This window comes from Acartia tonsa, chromosome 5 (assembly GCF_053477335.1).
Source record: "Acartia tonsa isolate MP-2025a chromosome 5, ASM5347733v1, whole genome shotgun sequence".
Lineage (NCBI taxonomy): Eukaryota > Metazoa > Arthropoda > Copepoda > Calanoida > Acartiidae > Acartia > Acartia tonsa.
The window spans coordinates 29935686-29963124 of record NC_137264.1 but is presented as its reverse complement, the minus strand read 5'-3'; the positions used below and the strand labels follow the sequence as shown (position 1 = coordinate 29963124).

General features: G+C 32.2%; 1 protein-coding gene across 3 annotated transcripts in view; it reads right to left on the bottom strand.

Moving 5' to 3' along the window:
- Nucleotides 1-1404: 1404 nt before the first annotated feature.
- Nucleotides 1405-27439, bottom strand: part of LOC145319236 (uncharacterized) — a 68280-nt gene continuing 42245 nt past the window's right edge. For 2 of the 3 annotated variants that reach the window (XM_080161237.1, XM_080161238.1), the window contains 9 exons: nt 25329-25382; nt 22463-22532; nt 16080-16114; nt 13541-13598; nt 10951-11001; nt 9777-9854; nt 9444-9583; nt 8773-8822; nt 1405-2381 (listed from right to left, as the gene is read on the bottom strand). In XM_080161237.1, coding sequence (XP_080017363.1) covers nt 2323-2381; nt 8773-8822; nt 9444-9583; nt 9777-9854; nt 10951-11001; nt 13541-13598; nt 16080-16114; nt 22463-22532; nt 25329-25382 — 595 coding nt within the window. In that variant the 3' untranslated portion in view covers nt 1405-2322. The remainder of the gene's footprint in view (nt 2382-8772; nt 8823-9443; nt 9584-9776; nt 9855-10950; nt 11002-13540; nt 13599-16079; nt 16115-22462; nt 22533-25328; nt 25383-27439) is intronic. The other variant, XM_080161239.1, reaches the window with a different exon arrangement.

Sequence of the window (27439 nt, the reverse complement as noted above, 5' to 3'; positions counted from 1 at the left end):
GCTATTGTATTTTAACGGCATGATGGTGATATATGTTCTTGATGTGCTATTATCTTATAATAAAGTAACAGAATGTTTGTCTGTTTTTATCGAAAGATCCTTACGGTTCTCCTTTAAAGGGAAGCTTCTAATAGGTCCTGGGAAGGTTTTTAAAGTATTTTTCGGGAGTGTACCACCACACTCCCCCCAAAAAAGTCCCCCTCCACAATTGTTTAAACTTGGGTAATTTTTTAATTGGGTTATCGAATTCAACTCCCCTATCCTCAAGTGCCCATAGAGACCTATAGGGGCGAACCCGCTATTAGGTTATAAATTAACTTTGAAAATTTGGGTGTATAGGAAAAAATCATCTTAATTTCTTTTTTACTGACCAAGGTACTTTTACATATTGCTGTATATTCACTTTAAAAACTTAAATCTATATTTAATTATCCATTTTCGTATCGGTGTATGTATCTCACAGATGTGTATTACTATTTACCTCATAACAAGACTTTTATAGATGTTACCTTTCAATTACATCATACGGGCGATGCCGATGTCCATTACAATCTATCGTCAGGTCCAACAACCCAGGATAACTAAGAGGTGGCAAATCTTTTTCTGGCTTCTCTGTCAAGAATCATGTAGTATTAGGTCATGTAACACCCATCAGAAAACCAACTCTTTGATTGCATGACCATTGCCTGGAAGCCCTAACTGTGCATGGTATTATTAGTTGCGCCTGTTTAGGACCAAGACATTCCCTTACTCTAACTATTACATAGGAACCATTTTTAACGTCATTATTTATGTCGCGGTGTCGGACCGAGATTCGAACCTATCACCTTCCCGACAACGAGCGGATGAACTACATGTTGAGCCACGGTCGCGGGTTCAAATATATAGATATTAAATAGGTGTCCCTTAATTATTTTTCTCGTATTCATTCGAATCCGGTGGATAGGAACCGGTTCTCATCCATACGAAAAAACTATGTCTAGCATCGTATTATATCCAGTTTTCTACGAATATAGAAATGTACAATCATAAGATTAAAACCAGTTTTTTAGCCGGTGCCTTCGGCACCACGGGGCTAAAAAAAATTGGTTTTGATCTTATAATTGTACATTCTATATCCGCGGAAAGCCCTTTATAATACGATGCGAGAAATAACTATTATTTGATTTATTGCATACATCGAAAGCTTTGCTGAGTTCAAACTGTCATAAATTACAATATTTTCAAACATAAAATCAACTCTCCGGTTTTTATAAACGGTTAGATACACAAAGTGAGCTATAGAGAAAATACTTATGGATTAGACGAATTTCTTCAATAGCATGTGAGAAAATCTTTATTTCTCATAGCTTTACGACAGGACATACGGACAGGCACACATTATTAATAATTACTACCACAAAATAAGAAGGTACAATTAATTTATTGGTACATATATAATTCAAAATAAATTATTATACATCTAATTAATTAAATATAATGGTACATTTCATATTATTTCTTAATGGTAAAGTTTTTAGATTAAACAAACAGAGGTGGATTCTTAAAAATATTAGGATTATTAATGTTATTATAATAGCAACATTACCAAAATTGTTTTTGTAATAAATCCTCTAAAATCATTTTAGAAATCTAAAAAATAGATAAAACCCTATGTTAATAAACATTATATGATTTTAGAGCACTTAGTTTAAATTTATACACAAGTACAAGACAAAATTTTATGATATGGCTACCATAGCCGATTCAGTGATGATTTATTTTTTAAGAACCCACCTCAGGTTTAAAAAAGATTCACATTGACCTAAGTAACAAAGAGGTCCTTGCTATTTACAGGGTTTGTAAGGGGGGTTTACATAAGGGAAAAATGGTTAATTAAAAATATTTCTATATAGATTTAAATCTTTTTGGGGATGGGGGTGTATAAAAAGGGAAAAAATGGGTTTAATTCAAATTTAATAGTTTTGCTTCAGATTTTTAAAATCTAGATTCACAAACAATTTTTAAAGAAACAAGGACAAATAAATCTATTAATACCGCACTATAAGTATCTTTTTTACCAAAAATCATTTTTTTATTTTTATAATAAATAATTTTTAAAAAGTATATTGAAAAGTAATAATTAAATAAAATCTTTTAGGATTTAGCCCGAAGTAAATTAATTTTCGTACTGTTAGAGAATAGTTAGACAAAATATATGCAGCACTACTAATTGAACAATTAACTAAAACTTCAAAATCTCCAGATATCATTCTTATGCATGTCATCTCTATAAAAAAAATTTCTTTCACTGATTTGATTTTTCCAAAGTCTTTTGTTTAATTAAAGTGTTAGCCTTGTGCCTTGCTTATCCCAGAGAAATTTCATCAGCGTCCAAAACCCTGAAATTGAAATATATTGCAATTTATTATTGTTTTTTTTTTACTTTAAAATATGTTAATAAAACTAAAATTAATCTTTAAAACCCATTAATTTTAATACTTACAGTTTACGATGTTTCTAAAAAATACAAATTATGTATTTATCTTCTTGATAGGCCTTTCAGGCCTTTAGTGATTTAAAAAATCGATGAAATTGCAGTTTTTTTTGTGGCTTTTCAAAAATTATTTTTGTATAAGCTAAATAATCTTTTATGACTTTTATAAAGTTTAATTTTTTTTAAATTCAAAGAAATTATTTAATTACTATAGTGACATTTTTCCATAAAAACGAAGGTCAGATATTTAAATATGTAAACTACATTAAGAAATATACATATTACAAGGGATTACACCATCTTTCATATTAAAGAAAGAAAGATTATTGGTTGAATTTTTAAATAAAAAGATTATAAAATGCCCAAATAAAAAATTGAAACAATTCATTACGTATTGACGGAAGGATGCCAACCGATCCTAAATGTAGAAAATATTCGCTTTTAAAATTATGATAGAAAAAAAGATTCAAAAATTTTTTTTTTAAAGCGAAGCTTTTCTATAATTAGGGTCGGTCCGTCCGTCCGTTACAGTTAGCTCTTAGACTTGTCCTACCGATTTCAAACTTTGCATACTGATTCCTTTGACAGTTAGGTATTATTTATAAAGCGCAGCAACTCTATAATCGTTACCAGAAAGTCCATACGTCCATTTAAAACAAGCGGATTTTTTGCTATTTTGACAACAAATTTTTAAATGTTAAAATTATCCTATTTATCTGATTTTTTGAATACTGATTCCTTTTACAACAAGGTATAGTGTTATTAGCGAGGCATCTCTATAATTAGGTCTTAAAAACGTCAGTATGCCCTTAAACAGTAACATGTATTTAATCAGGTTTGCAGCAAATTAACTTACAATTTTTTATAGACATATGCATTAATGTTCAGTTTATTCAGTTCTGACACTCTACAAGTGTTAATGTTCGTTTGTCCTTCCATTTCAGAGCTTCGCTTTTATGGATGTTGTCATCCTTGTTAATGTGAAACTCTATTAGCGCAAATGTAACAAAAAAGTTAAAAGGTATTGTATAAGAAGTAATGTCCAAAACTTGGTTAATCTTGTATAACAATTTTGTCATGTCATCATTTAATTTAGTAGAACGAGTAAGAAAGTAAAGTTATCTGTCTGTTATGTGGAGCAATACTACTTCTACTTTCAAATTGTAAGTTTGTCTATTTATCTCAAATAGGTCGTATATTTCCTTTTCTTTTGAATCTTGCAGTTTCTATTATAAAGGGTTGTATGCCGGTATGAAAAGATCTCACTAACAGCTAGAACACTTTTTTTATTGGTTTCATCTATTTCAAGGAAAGGTATGTCACAAAAAATATTTTTTTCTATTCCATTTTAAAAGCATTAATTTTGGGGTAATCTTTACGACTTCGATAACCTAGAGGTTTAAAGAGATTTTGATTTAGGTTATTTAATGTTTAGTTTGCCTCTATGTTATTAAATATTTATCATAATTGTCACTTATGATGCTACTTCGGAATATGTTTTTCTTGTGTTGCTGAAAACTTTTTGTCTTCTCACAATTTAAACTTTTGGAATAGGTCTTTTACGGAAGAATTTTTAACCTAGTTAAAAAGTTTGGAGAAAGTTTGATGAATGAAAATTATTCATTATCATAATTTAAAAAATTTTAATTTTTTAAAATTACATTAAAATTTTAAAATGTTAAATACATAGAGACAGGAGACAATGGGTAACTTACTACAATAGTCCCCAATATTTTATAATAACGTTTTCTTATTCATTGCCTTTACAACTTTGGAAATTTTGATTGGTTGATTTATTTAGTTGAGTGTTACTGTTCAAACAATAATTTAAACAATGAGGAGTAATTTTATGTATCATCATTTTATCGGCTATTGTATTATCCCTAACACCCGGGTTAAATACAAGTATTGAATGCATACCATACAAGGTAAGAAGTTAATTTGCAAGTTTCACCAAAGAATTAACTTTTTCCTTTTAAAACCAAAATTTAATATTTTGAGTCGACCATCCAGTCCTTCGTAATCCTCTTTAGAATTCTTTTAGAGGCCTAAAGACGTAGCAACTAGCAAGGGCGTCCAAGCTTTTTGATTTTTTTTTTTTTGGGGGGGGGGTAAAAAAATGAAATTTCAATATATACAGATACAAATCAAATAGGACATATAAAGAATCAAATAATAATAATAAATGTTTGCTTGCTAAATAATTCATCAATCGCTTAAATATACTTTGAATTTTAGTAAAGGGGGAATTAACCCCCCACCCCATCCCAAGAAAATTTTATGTAAAGTTTACACGCCCCAAATAAACTCTGAGTTTTATTTACTGAACCATCAACTTAGTTCAAATATTGAACTTTAATTTTAGTCTAACTAAAGTACACTTCATAAAATTATTTAAACTTACCTAGATTTTCAAGAATTTAAGAAACCAAACAAATTTTTGTTAAAACCTTTATCTTAAATACGTATTTTTTAAGCATGTCCGACATAAAAATCTCAGCGGGTTATATTGAAAAGCAGTCGAGAAAATTACATTCCTCCATTGCGTTTTAGACGGATAGAGTACAGACAGACACAAAAACTTATTTATAGAGTAGCCTAGCAACTAAAAAAGCTAGTATACACAACAGATTTGTTTTTACTTTATAGTACAGATACTGCACATAAAAGTATGACTGTTCTACCGTCTTATACGGTTTATTGTTTTATGCATATAGAAAAATTCTACGCCATCAATTGCTTTCAATCAAAATGCCTTTCTGATGAATATATATTACATATATCCCATCAAATGCCAAAAATCATAATTTTATTTGTTAGCTTGTTATTTATGATAAGCATTAATTATAATTTAGGTTTAATTATTTGATTTTATTTACAATTATACCAACCTTTCAGATAGAGAGGAACATAGTATAATCATTTTTAGAAGCGCAGCTACTCCATAACTAGAGGATGTCCAAACTTTATGTTTTCTGCGCATTTCGTAGTAATATGAATAGACAAGCGCTAAGGCAAAATATTAACCTTTAAACAATACCTACCAGTTTAAAAAGACCATGTTAAATTTTACTATTGTTCATTTAACCTTTCAAATAAGAAGCTTTTCTATCATTAGAGAAGGTCCATCCGTGTATCCGTTATAAATAGCTCTTATCGTTAACATAGATATGTTCATATAATCGATTTCATACTTGATTATTATTCCTCTTACAGTTAATTACGATTTATTAATCGTAGGAACTCATTGCCAGAAAGTCCACTTAAAGTTTGTTAATTCTTTTTCTCATATTTATTCGAATCCGGTGGATAGGAACCGGTTCTTATCCAAACGAAAAAACTATGTCTAGCATCGCATTATATCCAGCTTTCTTCGAATATAAAAATGTACAATCATAAGATTAAAACCAGTTTTTTAGCCCGTGCCTTCGGCACCTCGGGACTAAAAAAATGGTTTTAATCTTATAATTGTACATTCTATATCCGCGGAAAGCTCTTTATAATACGATGCGAGAAATAACTATTCCAAAATTTCTTAATATGATACAGTTATTCTATTCAATAGAATAATGATTCCTAGTTAAAGAAAAGTACAATTTTATAAGCTGAAACACCACAAGTCTTAGCGATTGTTTGATCCATGGTGTGATTTTAGAGTTTCGCTTTTATGGATGTTGTCATCCTTGTTTTATCATATTTACATAGAAAAAGCTATTAAGCAGAAATAAGCTATGATAATAATAATTTTTCAAAAGCATCAGGGTAATGCAATTAGAATTAAAATAGAAAGTTTAACTTACAATTACACCTTTCTTCTAAAAAGTTAAATTAGGATTTAAAATGCAAAAATGATAAAAAGCCCTGCCCACAAGATTTACAAAAACGCCAAGCTATTGTAAAAAAAGTGAACTGATTCGCCGAAAAAAATAAAAAATTAACTATTACGAAAAAATTTAACATTATTGTAATTAATTGTCTAATCTAATGAGTTTTGAAATGTTTAAATCATTAATAAACAAAAAAGATGCATAGCAAATTCACGAAAATGATTTTGCTAGATAGAAAGTCACTAGTTATAGAGTAGCTGTGCTACTACAAATGAAACAGAAACCTTAAAAACAAATAATTTTAAGATTTTTATGATCTTACCAAAAAGAGCTTTTCATTGTTAAATTTATGATTATATTTTCACCATGTAAAGACCATAAAAACCTTTATTTTTGAAAATGAAATTATGAAAAAAGAACATCATATGTATGAAATATATTAGCATTAATGAAAACATTTAAAAAGTCGTGGCATTGTTTTAAAAAGATTAAATTTTGGGTAAATTATATTTATAGCATGCTGGATATTTATTCTAAATTACTTGAGAAAACTAAACAGGAAATGAACTCAAACATTTGTGCCAGTCCCCTTGAAAGAAGGAGACAGAATAGAATAAACCAAATAATTTAACTTAAGTAAACAATTTGAATATGTTTTTTTTCTCGGTGGATTCCCCCAAAGTGCCTGTCAAAATTGAGTGGGACTAACATTGCGGAGCCTTTATCGGTCTTGCCCTAACCCCACAGGACTACCTATTACTTAATATAACCTATTCTAGCCTGAACTAATGTAATAAACAATCAATTAAAAAAAACTACCCTTCCCCCTTGTTTTCAATTATATAATAAACAAACAATTGAAAACCTACCCTTACCCCCTAGTTTTCAATTCACAACAAAAAAAACAAAATGGGGGGGGGGGGGTTCCCTACTCGACAAGTCACTTTGAGGGAAACACTTATTTGTTTTATGAAAATTTTCATTCATCTGAAACTTTAAGCAATTTATTAAAAATACAATTATGATTCATTCAATTGCTAGTTGCTCTGTAGAAGCATAGTAAAGAAAATAGCTTAAAATCATTCCTAGACTAATATAGAAATAAAATAGCCTACAAACATCTTAGACAAGCTGTGTGAAGCGTCTCTAAAATTGAGTACTCCATTTTCTAATGGTTAAAAAATTATCAAGATCTTAATAGACAAACAAAAAAAATTACTATTTACAAAATTTACTATTGATTATTTAATATCCTTCGTCATACTCCCCTTCATTTAATAATTTCAGGAGGAATATATCAAAGTTGTTTGAAAAATAAAGAGGATATTTTAGTTCAAAGTTTAGAATATAAACTAAGATTTAGTACAAAAGCAAAATAAAGTTTGACTATGGCTAAATTGGAATAACAATATTTGGCTTGCCAAATCTCTATTAAAATAGCATCATATTGTATCCAGCTTTCTAAGAATATAAAATGTACAATTATAAAAAAATGTACAATTGTCTTATAATTGTACATTTTATATCCGCGGAAAGCCGTTTACAATACGATGCGAGAAATAACTATTATGATATTTGATTACCAAGTAGAGAGTATCTCTTGGTGCACTCTCGTGTAACTCTGTGTATTTTTCTCTTTTTTATTTGTTTGTATTAGACAGTTAGGGAGTTGAATCCATTTTTATAGAAGCAGAAATATAATCTATGATTATGGTTTGGACACTCTAAAACTGTAATCTACCTTTCCACTTTCCCCTCTCTTGGTGAAGATATCTTCAACGCCGATACGATTTTTGAAATGTAAGATTCTACTTTCCCTTCTCTTGGTGAAGATATCTTCAACGCCGATACGATTTTTGAAATGTAAGATTCCACTTTCCCCTCTCTTGATGAAGATATCTTCAACGCCGATACGATTTTTGAAATTTAAGATTCCACTTTTGCCTCTCTTGGTGAAGATATCTTCAACAAGAGAGGCAAAAGTGGAATCTTATATTTCAAAAATCGTATCGGCGTTGAAGATATCTTCACCAAGAGAGGGGAAAGTGGAAGGGTAGATTACAGTTTTAGAGGGTCCAAACCATAATCATAGATTATATTTCTGCTTCTATAAAAATGGATTCAACTCCCTAACTGTTAGAAGTATTAGAAAATTAGACAATCCAATAATTACTAACAGAATGACAGACTTAAAGGAAGACTCGAATGAGACTATATTAACATATTTTATATATATAGTTAATAGTTGTCAACAATACGATGCGAAATATTAGAAATATTGACTATTCTCTCCAAGTATTTTCACCTCACAGCCAATGATTCTTGCCATACAAATAACTCTAATATTCTTTCAAAAATTTAGACTGAAAAAAAAGTATTTTTCTCTTAGAAAAGAATAAATAAGATTTATCCTGTAACAGCTCCTTCTTTCATGATAATATAGGGACTGGGGTGGGTAGGTTTACTCACCAAATGAGTAAAGAAGAATACAATCTCGGGCTGGTAACATAACTACCCTCCTAAGTATTTAGGCAAAGTTAAAATTTGGCCAAGCTTTTTTTACCATCTATGGTTCAATATTATTTTTGTTTACTTTGCGTTTTCTTAAATCTTATAAAAACATAGAACTTTCACCAACTGGATTAAATCATAATTAAAAATATTTTATAGGGTTAATAAGATAGCTGTCAAGTTTTTTTTCTTTTATTTGAACAGTATGTATAATAATCTTTTAAAACGCAGTATTTTATCTTTCCCTTCCTCTAGAAAATCATCCCTTCCTCTAGAAAAACATAGATAATGCAAAATTCAAAATAAACAAAATTGCAGCCGCTTAGTAATAAAGAAATAAAATAATTAGCCAATTTTCTACCAAGGGAAGATTTTATAGAAGATTTTTTTCCTGGTAAAAACTATTCAAAACATTTACTTAATCTTTCCTAGAATTTCAACATTCTGTTCTCTCCTCATTTTTAAGAGTTAAATTTGAATTTAACCGTACAAACCCGAAAGTAATCAAGCTCTTAACACACTTTTATATCTAAAAACATTTCTTAAAATTGTATTGTACAGACTATCCTAATATTCTAAAAAAAACCTTATAAACCAAAAATTTACACAACAAGGGGGAATGTTCTGACCTGTCCTTGCCACTATCCTCTCCTGACATAGCATCATGGTAGGACAGAGACAGGGTCTCCTCTGTCTCCGTGTCGGAGGTCTCCAGCCCACGTCGGGACATCAGGGCTGCCAGGTCTGCCTTGTTACGACCTTTGGATATCTAAAATAAGACAACTAAAATATATAATACAAAATAGAACGATGTATCTCTGTCTGTCGGTCTGGGTCCTTACCGAAAAAAACTATTCCACCCCATTGCTTTAGATTTATTTTGAAAATAAGGGTGGGGTGGTTTTCTGTGCTCAACAAGGCAATTTAAGAGAAAACAACAGCAAATACATATTAAAACAAACCTTTGAAATGACTCCCAAAGGGTTAAACATGGCGCTAAGCCGCTGGATCTCTCGGTCCTTCAAAAGTAGCTCTTTTTCCTAAACAAGATATTATTATTAATGTTGAACAACATCTAAGGGATGGATAACAACAGGAATAAGGTATAACCAACAAGCGAAATAAATCTAAAAAAATATTTGGGGGGAGAAGTAAAGGTTGTCAATTCTACTAAGTGTTGGATCCCAAGGACAGATGAAATTACGTATAGGTTTCGTATATTTTCCCGAATTAATTTAAAATATTTAAATCTAATTAGATTGTTTTAAACCTTACCATACCTTCTTTTAAAAGCAATATACATCATTTTCTTAGTGTATTGTTAAATAAATTGAAAACTAATTGAGATAAAATATATTCAGATTATAAATTGTCTTCTATACATAAAAATTTTAATTTTATTCTTTTTACTAAAATTATCGGTAGTTTTCCGTTTTTAAGATAAAATTAGCGTTATGGTTCAGTCATCAGTGGCTTGCACAGTTTTTTTCGAGGGGGTTATATTACCTGAGGGTGTGAAAAATGGGGAAGTCAACCATTCTCAATTTTTAGGGGTTGTTGACACCTTCCTTCCTCATATGGGTTTAGTAAAGTAAGGTTTACAAAAAAAAACTCTGCTGGATTTTAACAGAGTATACGGACTAAAAACACGTTCAGGGTTGTTTTTATTAGGGCCACTTATTGATTTGAGGGAATTAATCAGGAATAAGATATAGCCAATAAGCGAAATAAATTTAAAATAATATTTGAGGGGGGGGGGGGGGAGATATAAAGGTCGTCAATTGTACTAAGTGTTAGTTCCCACCGGTTCGAGGGAGGAATACTTTATATTACCTCTCACGAGATTGTTTAGTCCTTTGACACTGTACATAATCATTATTTGATCTGTCCTTAATATTTTATTCATATTCAATTTTTTTGTTTGTATATGAATATTTAATACCTGTATTATAACACTGTTATTATTTTTACTTGTTATGTGTGTCATAAAAATAAATATCTAATCTACAAGTCCTTGGACCAATAGCAAAAAAAAAACGACTGCTGAAATTAAGTTTTTTTTCCTCGAATTAATACCATTGTTGGTATAAGCAAGGAATTAATAGTGTATTTGTCTAAAACATTTCAAGTCTTTACCTGTGTAATTTGAATGTGGTTGCTGATCTGTTTTTCGTTCAACAGCTCCGTCTAAAATAGTACCCTTTAATCTTCAGAGGAGAGAGAGGGGACAATGGGCTGTTTTGTTTATTACACTTGACCCCAAAGTCCTATTATAACGTTTTCTCAATCGCTGGATGAACAACATTGGGGACTTTAATGAATTTTGATTGGTTAGTTCATTATGTTAAGTATTCAAACTAAATTTAATCTACAGTGGGCGTAATTTAGTGTATCATAAATGGGATGGGTTCTTCTTTACAGTGAAGCTTCTCAGGTTTGGGAAAGGTTTATAACTATTTGGGCGAGTGTATCACTCCCCTCCAAAGAGAAACCACCCCTAGAAAAAAATGATCCCGCCCCCTAACAGCAATCTTTCACTTTTCTTTTTAAAACAAAATTAAAAGTGAACCCCCCCCCCCTCCCTTTTTACTCAAGTGTCCCTTGAGGCCTAAAGGGGTTGAGCCTTCAATATTAATAAGTTATCAAGGCATTTAACAATAAAGATTTTTAGATTAAAAGGTTTAAAGATTAAACTAGTTTATTACAACGATTTAAGGAACTTCCTATTATAAATTCACTTTATTTCATTTAAAATGATGCCTATGCTTCTAAAAATAATTTTAATTTTGTTTTGAATTATGAAATATGAAACAACATTAGTACTAAAATTCCGTCTGAGTTCCGAGCAAATAGATATATTACCCTAGATGCTCAAATGTAGATTTTTTTCACATTTGATTCAATAAATGAATAAGTAATAAGTATAAGACCCCCCTCTCCACCCCGCCCCAAAAAAGGGTTTTGGGATTTAAATCCTCCCTCCCAAAGTGCCTCTAGAGGCCTCTAGGGGCTTAGCCGCTAGTAATAAATAATTTGGTGGGATTGTTTCAATACGGTTTCCTATTGGTCCAAATAAGAAAGTGATTATCTAAACTTCCTATATTCATTGTCTGAGATGACTGGAATGAAGAAATGTAGAGATTTGATTAATCCATGCTGCCCCATTTAAATTTTCAGACAGTTTTTTTTCACGGAAAGGATCATTTTTTCAGAATAAAACAGAGCATATGTAAATTAGGATAATTTTGTTTAATGGTTGAACAAATTTCTAAAATAATTTGAAGTTTTAATTTCAATAAGATTTGTTATTCTATGAGTCAAAATAATAGCCAATCCAGATATAAATATGTATTAGTGTTTAAATAATCTAAATTACAAACTTAAATTAGTAATGACACATAGTTAACTATATATGACCCCCCCCCCCTCCTTTATTCTCTAGTATTTAAAGGAAGAAAAATTATGAAATTTTGTGTCAAGTAATATTTAGGTAACACGCAGGTCTTGGGTCCCGTCAGGATTTGAGAGGTGGGGGGAAATATATTCAGACAACTTTAAAAGGTCAATGAAGCCAAGAAAATTAATGAAGAAAAGACTATAATTGTCCCATTCCTTAAGTCTCATACATTTATATTTTAATTTGGTGACATCAAGAATAATATCCCTAATATATATAAAATCTTTAGTATTTTCTGCTAAAATCCCCTTAATATTAGTTTTTAGACATTTATCTGTCCTATGATATATATAGTTTGACATTGGTCCCTACATGGTTATAATTAGGCTATTTAATTTTAGATTTATGTCTTGGGATGGTTTTTATTCTATAATCCCTACCCCTCCGATGATAGAGCTCCTAGATGCTAAGAACGCAGCCGCTATTTATTTATATAACTTATGTTATCATTATTATCTCCAGAAGTTAGGCTAGTATTGGATGAAATCATTCTTGTTAAAATAATACAAAATATAATTAAGAATATTAAAATTTGGTGCCAGCTTCAAGTGAATAGTATAATTAAACGCATAATGTAGAACATTTTTACATATTAAGCGCATTTGACTGGAAGCTCGCACACAACTTTACGGAATAATGGAACACAGTAGTAGTGTCTGACTGATTATGACGTAACAAAAAAAAATAGCTAATGAGAGGCCACTATAAATTTTACCATTGGTCAATAACGGCCTCTCATTGGCTAATTTTTTTTGTTACGTCATAATCAGTCAGACACTATTACTGTGTTCGGAATAATGCAAAAAATGACGCTCTTTTGGTATGTTAAACTATTGTAGAAATTCTATATTCAGCTGAAATGCAGTATTTTATTACTTTTAATGTTACTGCAGATGATTACAAACTTGTTTTTACTCCAATTCTTACAAAAAACCTCCCCCAAAATAGATATGTGTAAAGTCCTACTTTTGTAGAATTTTTTTTTGAGGGGGAAGGGGAGAAATAATTGCGGATTAATTATATCCCAATCTTATGTCGACATATTCTAATATAATTATCAATGTCAACAAAATTAATTTTTTACGAAGAGACAGATGTACAGACAGGGAATGAGAAATCACTCTAGTAGTAGAGTGGCTCCGCTTCAACTAATTTATTTAATACCTATATTTGCGACAACTTTAACTACAATTTTTTTTAGAATTTAAACATTTCCAAAACGGCTTGTATTATATATATGTATACCAAGTTTATAATATATATTGTAACCTGCAATCTCTTGATTTCATCAGAAAGTCCTCTGAATAATTCCTCTCCACTCTCATCTAGCCACAATTAAATAAAACATAACCTCGTTTAATTAATAATTCTGATAAAATAAAAGTGTTTTAAAAGTTTTAGATAATTAGAAGTTACTATAGTAGATTCGCCACAAGCCTCTATTGTATAAAGTTAGTAAATAATGTTTCTTTATTGATATATAATCTTAATATTTAAAGACCTATAGGTATAATCCCTGAAAAGCAAATTGGTCCAGCGGTTAGGAAGATCTTTAGCTTCATAGGGACTGTCAGACAGACATAGTTCTTCTTTGTAGATTTGTGGTGTGCATAGCGATTCAATAGGGGTGTGTGAGTGTAAACCATTAGTGGGTGAAAAAGGAGAAGGCAGACCTTTCCTATTTCAGTTTTAAGGAGGTGTCGACACCCCTACCGGATGCCGTGCTTCATTAAAAACACATTTAGCTTGCGAATGCACAAATATATGTTGTGAGATAGCAACATTTAAAATTCAGGGATAAGATTTCTGGGGGAAAATATGGTTAATGAAGTGCCGACAAAAAATGACGTCACACTGGCCTGCCATTGGTAATTTAGTCTGTGTATTGGTCATTGTATTGTATTGTAAATGTATTTTTTTCAGGCACTATAAAGAGCTTCATGGTTAAATTATACACAACAAGGAACTGAACCTTTTTGTATATTATCAGCCTTGCAGTCAAAGCACACCTGCAAAACTTGCTAGGTTATCCAGATCCCCCCTTTTTTCAAGTACCTTTAGAGGCCTCAAGAGGCGTAGCCACTAGAAGTAAATACATCATTAATGATAAACTGGTATAATTTAGGTTTCAGAATTCAGGTATAATCCTGCAGGTACAAATTCTGCTAAAATGTTAAATTGCTGAATCTGATGTAGTCTTAAGATTTTGTTGCCAAAGACCAAATTGTGTCAAAAATGATTATCCATCTCTTTTTTAGGGGTTTTCTTTTTCACTTCTCCTCCCATATCCCTCATTTTTCTGACGTCCCATGGATCATTTTTGACACAATTTAGTCTTTTTTATGTAATTTGTAAACCACGAAAGCATTAGGATTCTTCAATTAGTGAAGCACCCAGGATGGTTTTATGCTAAATTAGTTTTGTTTCAAATGGTTTAGGTTATTTTTAGGTTTTAGAGGCCAAGCTTATTTTTATGAGGTAAGGGACTGGGGAAATTGATTTTATATGAGTGGTAATTAATCTTTGGAAGAAGGCCATTGGGTAAAGCCTTCCATAAATTTGAACCATAGACCAATACTTTTTTGGGGGGATAACTATATTCAGGTGAAAATCTTTTTGAAGGAATTGGAAAAAATCTAACATATTTTTAATCCCCCTGCCCTCTCCTTGTATGTTCTTGTGGGAAGATATTAGTTTATTTCCTTAGTCTTTTAGATGCAGCCTTTTCTTGTGCAAACAAAACAAAAATCAGGAATAATGGAATAAGAAAATAAATTTACAATCATTCTATTTATTACTAAGATCGCCTGTTTTTTTCCATCATTTTTAAAAAGCTAGGCGTTTTGTTACATTTTGAGTGCAATACATCTTATAAATGTAGATTGTAGAATGTAGCTGAGAGGCTACTCTTTAAGTCTTTGTGTCGTTCTTTCCGTCTGTAATACTCTTTTTTAAAGTTTGTTTTACATTTTAAAAATCTTTTTGGAAGTAAACATACTTGTTACTTGTCGAAGTAAACAATTCCTATGACAGCTATGAAAACTGTAAAGCGATGAAATATGTCCTAGCAAAACACAAATAAAATTTTTTTCCCTTTATCCACACAAATATTACTTAATGCTGGAAGAAAGGAAAATATGGTTGACAAAGAAACTGTTTCATATTTCAAAACTGTTGCATTTCATATGCGTAGCAAGAGGTTTATAAAAAGATATTAAACATATTTAGAAACAAAAAAAAATTGTGGTACAGTCCCTTTCGTGACAACGCCTCTTAAGGGGCGTTTCGTCGTATTTTCACAGAAGCTTTTCTCCTATTTCTAGCCTCTGCGGGGGCCTCTAACCCTGCAGGTCTAATTGCCTAACACTGCAGGGCAATCACCTAACATAACTTAACCCACAATAAGCTATCACAAAACTACTGTAAAAATACGAAGAAACGCCCCTTAAGAGGGATTGTCAAGAAAGGGACTATACCCGAAATTTGTATGAAAAGCATAGACAAGTAACACATAGTGCAGCAATAACAAGTTATGAAACATTTTATATAAGAGAAAATGGCTCCTATATATTGGCGAAACCTTAATGTCAATGTAAAAAATGGTAAGAGGTCTGTATGATTGTCTTTATAGAAAGATCTGGCTGACCGCTAAACCCTTGTGACTCTTCTTTACAATGAATCTTCATATAGATTTAGGAAAGGTTTAGGTAGTTTTTGGGTAACGTACCCTTTATCCCTAAAGAGATTCCTTCCCCTTTCTTCAAAGTTTATATAGGTGCTTAAAGTTAGAGGTATGTTTTAATTTCCTTGCTGGCTTGGTGGTCGGCCTCGTCCGTATCCATTCTGAAACATATACAAATTATAAGGGATCTAAGGGATAAGACAATAGAGATACAAATTTTTAATTGTTATATTGGGTACCGATTATCTTCGCAGTTTTAGTGCAACGCAAGTAAGGGAGGGATCTAAAAGGATAAGACAATAGCCTATAAATTGATGTACATCCCCAATGATGATACACAAAATTACTCCTTCTGAAGATTACAATTGATAGTTGAAACTTTTGGACACTTAACTTAATAAACCGAACCAATCAAAACTCAAGTACAGTCCCCAAAGTTGTTAGGCAATGAATAAAAAACGTTATATAAAACTTTGGGGACTAGTGTAATAAAAGGCCCATTGTCCCCTTCCTTCCTGTAAGTAAGGGCGCCGCAGTGGTAAGGTATAGAATCCACCTCCTACCCTATTTTCTATTTATTTCAAAATTGCACTTCAACGGAAAGCACCGCACAACCAATAACAGTATAACTTAATAACTTTACCTAATATTCAAACTTAAATCCTACGTCAACCTGTAACTCAAACAGATATAAACTTGTTCTAAGTAAACCAAACAAAATTTTACTTAAGAATACTAATATAATGATACCCACGGGGAAAGGATAATTACACTAAAAATAATCTGCAAACGATTCTTCCACGCAATAATTAGAACAAGGACTTTGCATTTAATAAGATTTATGTATTGACCATAGTCCTGTTCCTTTATCCCTGTTGATTCTGCGGACAAAGGTTTGATTTCTATTATTTACTAAGTATATTTGCGATAACTTTTATTTAATAGATTCTTCCAATTTTTAACATTTACAAAAGGGCCTGCTTTATTGCTTCAAGATCCATGACAGATCTATATAGGATATAAATGTCTATAAATGAGCTCAAATTTTCCAAGGAATAATCGTTTAAAACTCATAGTGCTCCAATAATCCATAATAAACGGGGCGGAAAATTGATTTATTGAGAAATAGATAAATAGATATATACTTATAGAACACTAGCCAATAGCGAGATATAGTTATATCGAGCCAACTCTAGTTATAACTATAGTTGAAACTTATACAAAAGATTTATCTGGTTCTACCTAAAGCTCATATATTAGATTTACTTAGTAAAATGCGAGGCTTTTCTATAATTAGGGTCCGTAACGTAAAGATCTTATGGTTAATTTAGGCAAGTTACTATTGCCAATCAATTTCATATTTAACACGATGATTCTTGTTGCGGCAAGGAACAATTTAGAAAACGTTGCAACTCTTTAATTATGGCCAAAAAGTCGATGTTGATTTTAACCACTTTTTTTTACAAAATTATTTTATTTATTTCATTTTTGGCATATTGATTCTTAGGACTGTAAAGTACATTGTTATAAGCAAATCATTTCTATACTCAAGTCTTTATAAATGTGGGTATGACCTTAACCAATTTGGTATGAATTTTAGTGACTTTAACATTGTAAGTATATGGAATTTTCAACAGATTTACTTATTACGAGCTCTAATATTTGTTCATCTGATAGAAACTAGAAATCAAAATCTTAAGGGATATGACAATAAATGATAAATTGATATACATCCTCAATGATAATAAACAAAATTTCTCTTTATGAAGATTATAATATTTAGAGAAATGTTTGAACAATTATACCTTGCAAAAAAATCAAATTCATTAAAAGGGCCCAACGTTTTTTAAAACAAATAAGATAAATTGGTTATGAAACTTTGGGTACCTAAGTTATTAACAGTCCAATGTCCCCTCCCTCTCTGAATAGGAAACATATATGATTGAATAACAAAGAAGATCTGGTTGTCAACATTTAGTTTATTAAATCTTTGTTTTATCAATAGATTAGATATCATAGAGATACTACATCTATAATTAAAAAAAGATGACAACATACATACAAGCGAAGCTCTAAAGTCAAACGTTAAAACAAACAAATATTAACAAGTGTAGAGTTTCAAACGTAATAAGCAGAATATCAATTAAAAATGAAAATGCAAAGTTGCACAAATATAGTTAAAAATCAGTTAAAGGTTAAAACATGTTTTAAATTGGCGTACAGACTTTCTGGTACTGATTATAGAATTGCTACGCTTACTACTTCTTACTTTATTGTTACAGGAATCACTATTCAAAGTTTGAAAACGATTGGACAATTCTTAAAATTAACTATCAGTTACAAACAGACCCTAATTATAGAAAAGCTTCGCTTTTAACAAGGATGACAACATAATAAATCTACCTCTTCCCCCCCTTCCAGCAGAGCTACCTACCCTTTCTCTGGTGACACCAGCCTTACCCCCTCAGCTGACCTACCCTTATCTCTCTCGCCTGGACAGAGCTTCCCCATCATCTCCATCCCCTTTTGATTGCCTACCCAATATCTATAATTTTGTGTATATAAACTGTAATTCTGTAATATAACTTTAGTTCTGAATAAACCTTCAATCTGTAAACACTTGAAGCATAGGCGTCCAAGGGGGGGGGTAATGGGCCATTTGGCACCCCCAAACGATTTTGGGGGTGCCGTAGGCACCCCCAAAATTTTGTGAACAATACCCCCCCCAAAAAAAAATTACCCCTACCTTGGGGGTGCCGTAGGCACCCCCAACGATTTTGGGGGGGGTATTTACCCCCCCCAAACCATTTTGGGGGGGGTAATTACCCCCCCCAAAATAAATGTTCTTTAAAAAAAAATTTTGGGGGGGGTATTTACCCCCCCCCAAATTGAATGTTCTTTAAAAAAAAATTTTACTGTCCAACCAGTTAAAACAGTTCTTAACCATGATAACAAAAAATTTAATATTTTGATCATGTTTTATTTGCTTGGGCCTTTATAAATCCTAAAACCATCCTGGGGATCTATGATGTAATTGTAAAGTACTGAAGATTCCATAAAATAGATACCTAACTAAATTAAATATTTCATTAAATAATGAAAAAGAATTTCTATAGGCGATTTCTTTTGGGAGGATGTCAGGGTGTCTCAAAACTAGTTATAAAACTTACCAGGACCTATAAGACGCTTCACTTTAAAGTAAAATCATATTGGTTCATTGGTTAGTGAGTTAATTATTGTATTTTTATGTTCTAAAGAATGAGATACTACTATATATTTGAATAGTAGTGGCGCCCTTAGCATCTAAGAACTCGTGTTTTCTAAAGGGTAAAAAGGGAGGAGAAAAATAGCCTAAAACCACTCAAAGGATTGACCTATAATAGTGTGGAACCATCATGGGATCTATGTGAAGCTTTCTTAAAAAGGAGAACTCAGTATTAAAAGTAATGAAATCTGAAGCTATAGTCAAATAAACCTTACTTACTACTTTATGTTATAAGATAGTACTTATTATTAACTTAATAGATTTAATTAAATTACCCCCCCCAAAAATTTTACCCCCGGGGTAAATTAGTTTGGGGGGGGTAATTACCCCCCCCAACAGATTTGGGGGGTGTATTTACCCCCCCCAACAGACTTTAGGGGGGGTAATTCCCCCCCCCAATCAAATTTTACCCCCGGGGTAAAAATTTTGGGGGGGGTAAAAAAAAATTTCGGCGCGCTTCGCGCGCCATTTTACCCCCCCCAAACACGAATTACCCCCCCCCCTAAAATTTTTTACCCCCCCCAAAAAAAAAAGCTTGGACGCCCCTGACTTGAAGTATCTTATTGGATAGAATCTCTAGGCTAGGGGCTCTGTCGCTGGACATCGCTAGATAGGGGTTGAAACACTTCACCCCTATTATAAATCCATTAAAAAGCGAAGACATGCGGACTTTCCGGTAAAAAAACAGTTTTATCTAAGAATAGAAATATATAAACTTATTTGGCTGATCTTGATAAAAATCTTTGAAAATAATGGCGGTAGCAGGCAATAAATCAACGACAAAATGCAAATAAATTAAAAATTAGTCACCAGTATTTTAAATACCCAGTATAAAAATATTCAGTCATTTGAAAACCTCAATATTGTATGAATTATTAAAGGAACAAATTATTGATACTGAATTGAATTATAAAAGTCCCAGCTAGGATTCCGGACAGAACTTAATTCAACCACTTATTTTTGTCAGAAATCAAGAAAAAGTATATAAACAAGGATTACAATATCCTTAAGTAACGAAGCACAAAAAATCATTGATGGACAAACAGCAGAGTAAGTTTAAAAGCCGATGTTCAGTTGCCATAAAAAAAGAAGAGAATAATCGATTAAAATACGAAACATGACCGACAGACCGATGAAGTAGAATTTATAGTTTATTCTGAATGATTAGTTAATCTTAACCAAATATTTCAGCTGTTCATCTTAAATAGCAGCCGATAAAATCAATTTACTTTTTACCTTATTTCTGTTAAAATAGATTTTCAATTTGAGTCCTTAATGAAATTATATACTTGAAGTAAAGACACATTCCTTTTACCATGGCTCGGCAGCTGCGTTATTTTCATAATATCTCGCTACTTCGCTTTCACACAATGCACACTGTTGAGCATTGAGAAACCTCTTATATTGAAAATAAGTGCGGGGTTAGTTTCTTTATAACTTTAGGTCTGGTTCGGTTAGGTTATATTTGGTGCTGGTTAGCTACGCGGGGTTGGTGCACTGCAGGTACTTATCCCAGAAGGGTGGAGCCAACTGAAGGGATTCAGCATAGGAAAACAATTTACCCAACCTTAAAATTTAATTTAAAAATTTGCTTAAGAGGCACTTTGGGTTAATGCATCCAAAAATCAAAGGAAACAAGAAGTTTATAGTGTCTGTAAACTCAGGGAGGGAGGGGACATTGGGCTGTTTATTACAGTAGTTCCAAAAGTTGTATAATAACGTTTTGTTATTCGTTGGCTCATCAACTTTAGAGGCTTTTATTGAATTCTATTGGTTGGTATATTCAGATGAATGTCCACTAATTGTAATCTACAGAAGGGGTAATTTTATGTACCATTATTGGGGATGTACTTCAAGTTATCGGCCATAGACCTATCACTTTAGATATCTTGGTAACGGCTACTGTCGTGTCTTGAACGGCCCGCATTTTAAAGTTAAAACAAGCTGAATTTACTCTGTTATGAATAAAATATGCTTTGTATTTCTAATTAATTATTTATACCCAAGTTTGTTCTAATAAAAACTAGTTTTTTCCTGCTTTACAAAGAAAGATTAGATTTGTGTGTGTTTTTTTTTGCAGCGAAGCTTCTTTATAACTTTTACATTGTCTGACCGTTCGTTTGTCTTCAATGTTAAATGTTATTTACTCAGCTAAATACCAATAAGTTCCGCTTTATTATTTTTTTTTATTTATAAATTTTCATTTCAATATTCCAATGATTTTACTAATTTGTTTCAAAGGGATTAATATACATATTACAGACATCTGAGAACTATTTTATAGTATTTTATTTTACTTTTATACATGTAAGCATATTTATTGCCTCACTTATACATGTTTATTGTGTATATATAATGTTAAATAAATAGTGATGTAAAGTAGATAACATATAACACTTGTATGAGTAACATAGATAACTATAGATACATAGTCAGGTAGCCTAGCTAGTCATATTGTCTATGAATGTACATAGTTAACATATAACACTTGTATGAGTAACATAGATAACTATAGATACATAGTCAGGTAGCCTATCTAGCCATTTTGTTCAAGCCTACGACCCTTTACTTCTTGAGAAAACCCTCTTGATCAGTTTTGCTATTGATTTTGTATTCTAAAGGTTCTATGACTTCTATGTTGAAAGAGTATTACATACAAGTATATAAATATGTGTGTGTGTGTGTGTGTGTGTGTGTGTAATGTGTAGGTGTGTGTGTGTGTGTATTTGTACATATATGGGTGAATGTATAAGGGCTGTAAGTGAGTAAAAGTGGGCCAAACAGAAATATTCAAACATTTGTATGAACCATTCAATAATATATACCACCCTATCCTATATAATAAAACGGAGAACGATGACTGTTCGTCTGTCTGTCTGTCCGTAAGAAGGTTATAATCTCGCTATCCACTGAACCGATAGGGCTTTGTTTTTTCAACGACACCCCCTCCCCCCTTACAAAAAGGGGATATTTAGTTAGTTATAATGCTGGGTTTTTCACCACCCAATTTTAGATCGAAGCCCCTAGAGGCTTGAATTTTCAAATTTATTCGTAAACTTGAGAAATAAGATATTCCTCTCTTAGATGCTACGTCGCCGACGATTGTATTTTGCAAAGTAGCTATATGTTTGTCAATAAGATTGCGTAAATGCCTGCATTGATTAATTCACAATTCGTGTAAATGCTCATCAGGTTTTTGGCTATTTGGTGGGGTTGATAAAACATAGCTATAAAATATGTTCACCTCTTGATTGGAACGTTCCATTTTAAGCTGGATAACTTCATCTTCTAACTCCTTGTTTAACTGTTGCTCTCTGAAATGATAAGCTAATAATAGAAAAGCCTCGCTTATTTTCAAAAATGTCGCAGCAATATCAAAAAACTACTTTGATAATGAAATTCCACGTTTAATTTTAACTCTATTTCACATAATATCAGTTAGCCGAGGGATCTCAAGGGATAAGACAATGGACAATAAATTTATGCGCATCCCCAATGATAAAAAAACATTTCTTATATAAATTAAAATTATTGGTTGAAAAGTTTCGAAACTGTCAGTGCTGGACCAACCAATCAAGATTTGATGCAGGTATCCAAATTTCATGATATTTTATAAAACTTTGGGTACAAGTGTAATACAAATCCAATGTTCCCTCCCCTCCACTTTTACTGATGATTTGAGGAAAAAATACACCTTGTTAAAAGCGAAGCTTTTCTATAACTAGGGTCGGTCCGTACGTCCGTCCGTCACAGAGAGATAGCTCTTTTCGTTAATTTAAATAGGTTAGAATTGTCCTATCGATTTCAAACTTTGCAGGGTGATTCCTGTAGTAGCAACTCTATAATCATTATCAGAATATCCGTACGTCCATTTTAAATATGTTGATTTTTTACTTTTTTAACAACAAATTTTTAGGTGATCTAATTATCCGATTGATCTGATTTTTGGTTTACTGACTCTTGGGACAGCAAAGTACATGTTATAAGCGAAGCAACTCTATAATCAAGTCTCTAAAAATGTAAGTATGTCCATAATGATTATCCTGTATCAAGCAGTTTTTCATCAAATTTACTTACAATTTTGCTTCGATTCTTATACATTTATATTCTGATTATTCAGTACTAACACTACACAAGTGGTAATTTCCGTTTGTCCTACCGTTTCAGAGCTTCGCTTTTATGGATGTTGTCATCCTTGTTTGTTGAGCAATTGCACAACTATAAAAGAGATTTTTATCTAAATTCTAAATTGCAGCAATTTAAAGATAGAAAACAAAAGTACAAATAAAGATAATTGTATTGAAAATTAGAGTATCATAAAACAAACATAAAACATATTCTAAAAAAATCAAAATCATTAATAGTAAATTTACGGATAAAGTTGCAGAAGGTCCAAGCGACCATTGATGGGTAATAAAATGCTGTTTTCCTAATTCGTACGCGGTCATACGCAATATTGGAAGGGTGACGCAAATTTCAGATGTCAGTTTTTGCGATTTTGGAAAAAATTATGTATATATCATCGCAAGCATCGCTTTTATCTCATAAAGAAAATAAGTAAATGAAATTTAAATACCTGAAATTTGAGTCACCCTTATAACATTGCGTATGAACGCATACGACAATGGAATTTTCTTAAGTGGGATAAAAATTTTATAAAATGGGAGAATTTTATACAGTGCATTGTAAGATATTGACGGGCGGACATGCGCTACTTATTGATTAGCTTCCCTACCAAAGAACGGTATTTAAAAGTTGCACTTTTTTCTTATCTTTGGAAATTGAAACTTTATTCTTTATTTTTTATATCAAACAAAAGTTGAAAGATTCTTATATTGGGAAACTTTTTTTTTCTTTTCTTGGTTGTGACAGGCATATAAAGAAATAAGGACAGTCGGATCTACTGCGGTTCACGGTAAAATGTTCCTGGTAACGATTATCTCCAAAAATCTATGAATTTAAAGCGTGCTAGCTGTCAAACGGCTGAACGTACAAGTCATGCCCGCACACCGTGTTTAGTGGCATATGAAGGCCTAAAATAAGATCCAATGATGCACAAGGAAAGCTTCTCTGAAGAAAAAACGTGTAAAATAGTATTTTTCGCTCATTTATGTACACTGCAAAATAACTGTGCATTTTTAAATTAATGACTATTTCAGATTATTTGTAGGCCTTCTTTTGACGGTTAAAATTCTGTGCGAGGAAAATCTGTACGTTCCACCGTTTGGCCGTTAGCAGCTTTTTATGTTCATAGATTTCTGGAGATAGTAAGTAATAGGTCATCTACGTGTTTGTAAATGTTAGAAAATATCTTTGAGGATTTTTTAGTGTTACTGATTTTATGCTCTTTGGTTGAGAAATGTCAATATCCGCAGAAAAAAAAAAATGCAGAACGTGACAAAAGCGATTTATGTATAATGTATATCATGTTAAAAAAAACGATACTATGAGTATTTTCCATAGCATTCTTTTCAAAATATTTATAATCTTAACTATTTTATATATCAAAAGCCACATGAAATTCAATCAATTTTCCTTATAGAATTATTAATTTCCTTATTATAGCTATTAATTCATGATTTGGAAATTGGAACATTTTTCCTTGTTAAGATTAAAAATAAGGTTAATTTTAGTTAGTTTGACTTTAATACCGCATTCGATTGAAAAGGTTATAGTTAGTTAGTGAATTTGATTTTAATGATTACAATTATAATAGTTGTATAGGTTTCATAATAATTCATTTTAAGTCTTTATAATTTTATAATGAATTTAAAGTTAGATCAGAGCTGGATCTATATATCATTTAGTGCTCCCCACTGCCACTGCACTGCCAGTGCTGCCAATAAAAGATGGATCTTTAAATCAACATGGCAGTGGTGAGCCGGGAAACACTTTTGAAACACCTACCAGCTCAGTGGCAGTAGTCATTTTGAGCTACAAGTGAGATGTTTCACTTTCCAATGTGTTTCCCGGCTCACATCTGCCATTTTGATTTTAAAATCGTTATTAGGTGAGCCGCTTTCCAATTCGGCTGTGGCATCACTGTGAGTAAAATGTGTCTCTTTTCTAATCCATTTATCTATCCCTTTATCCTAAAGATTAAAAATGACCTGATAAGTTTTTGTTGCAGAGTTCTGTAATCTACTCCATTCTCTCCCAGAGATCTAAATTTAAATATTAATATAAGTTTCAGCTTGATAGAATCATCCTATTGATTTCAATCTTTCAAATATTACATTATCGATATGCCATAATCTAGGAAACATAGATCATAGAAGGAAAGTGTTTAAGATCTTTTCCTATTTCTCCGTCAGTTACCTAATACGGGAGAAGCTGTTGTATGACACTCTACAACCATGGATAACTTATGGGAGCCAACCAAACCATCCAGGGTGTTAGGTTAGGTAACACCCAGCAGACGACCAAAACATCCAGGGTGTTAGGTTAGGTAGCACTCAGCAGACAACCAAAACATCCAGGGTGTTAGGTTAGGTAACACCCAGCAGACAACCAAACCATCCAGGGTGTTAGGTTAGGTAACACCCAGCAGACAACCAAAACATCCAGGGTGTTAGGTTAGGTAACACTCAGCAAACAACCAAAACATCCAGGGTGTTAGGTTAGGTAACACCCAGCAGACAACCAAAACATCCAGGGTGTTAGGTTAGGTAGCACTCAGCAGACAACCAAAACATCCAGGGTGCTAGGTTAGGTAATACCGAGCAGACAACCAAAACATCCAGGGTGTTAGGTTAGGTAGCACTCAGCAGACAACCTAAACATCCAGGGTGTTAGGTTAGGTAACACCCAGCAGACAACCAAAACATCCAGGGTGTTAGGTTAGGTAACACTCAGCAAACAACCAAAACATCCAGGGTGTTAGGTTAGGTAACACCCAGCAGACAACCAAAACATCCAGGGTGTTAGGTTAGGTAGCACTCAGCAGACAACCAAAACATCCAGGGTGCTAGGTTAGGTAATACCGAGCAGACAACCAAAACATCCAGGGTGTTAGGTTAGGTAGCACTCAGCAGACAACCAAAACATCCAGGGTGCTAGGTTAGGTAATACCGAGCAGACAACCAAAACATCCAGGGTGTTAGGTTAGGTAACACTCAGCAGACAACCAAAACATCCAGGGTGTTAGGTTAGGTAACACCGAGCAGACAACCAAAACGTTGATTCCACCACCTTTGTCTGGAAGAATCTTTGGAACAGACAAAATAATCATACCCTCCAATTACTTAAATCCAGAAACAGAATCTTAAACAGGGATCGGAAGCCGCGCGTAAGCCGCGTGTAAGCCTCAGTGAAATCGTCATTTTATCACTATAAAATTTAGCTGGATGTATAAAACTGTCTCTTTAGTAGACAAATCTTCTTTCGAAAATTTCTTTTTCTGCTCACAAGCAGGTTTAAAACTGAGGCTTATGCGCGGCTGAGGCGCGGCTTCCGAAGATTCTTAAAGCTTTTCTATTGGTTAATGTTTAAAAAAAATGAAACACTTTGTCTACGAGAATGTAGATAAACGTGAATCATTAATTAATTTCTCATTATGAATTTACTAGTTTATTGTGGTTTAATAAAACTAGGATACAGGGAGGGAACAATTTATCTACAAATCTTGCTACAAACCTTTCTCTACATTTAAAAAGTAGAACCACTAAGAATAATTTATTTTTCGTTGTCCTTAATCACGGAATCCCTGAGTTTAAACTCATTTTACCAGGAAACATTAGAGAGTTTTATTAACACGATCTATCATATGCTCTTGTAAAACTTTGGGTACTTTTATCTAATCTTGATTGGTTGGTCCATTGGGATGTATATAAATTTATCTTCTATTACCCTATCCCTCGAAAACCCTGCATTTTACTTAGTACATTAATTGCATTGATTTAATTATAAATAATTACTGGTTCAAGCTTAAATATAACTCAATCATTTACTTGCTTGATGCACCAGTTATCAGTGCAGTTAAAGGGCAGGGATCTAAAGGGATAGGACAATGGCCGATAAATTGATGTACATCCCCAATAATCATACACAAAATTACTCCTTCTGTAGATTAAAATTAGTTGATGAAACGTTTGAACATTCAACTTAATGAATCAACCAATCAAAATTAACTGGGTCCCCAAAGTTGTCAAACCAACGAATAATAAAACTTTAGTTTGATAAACAGCCCATTGTCCCATCTGAGTTAGAGGGTCTGTTTAAT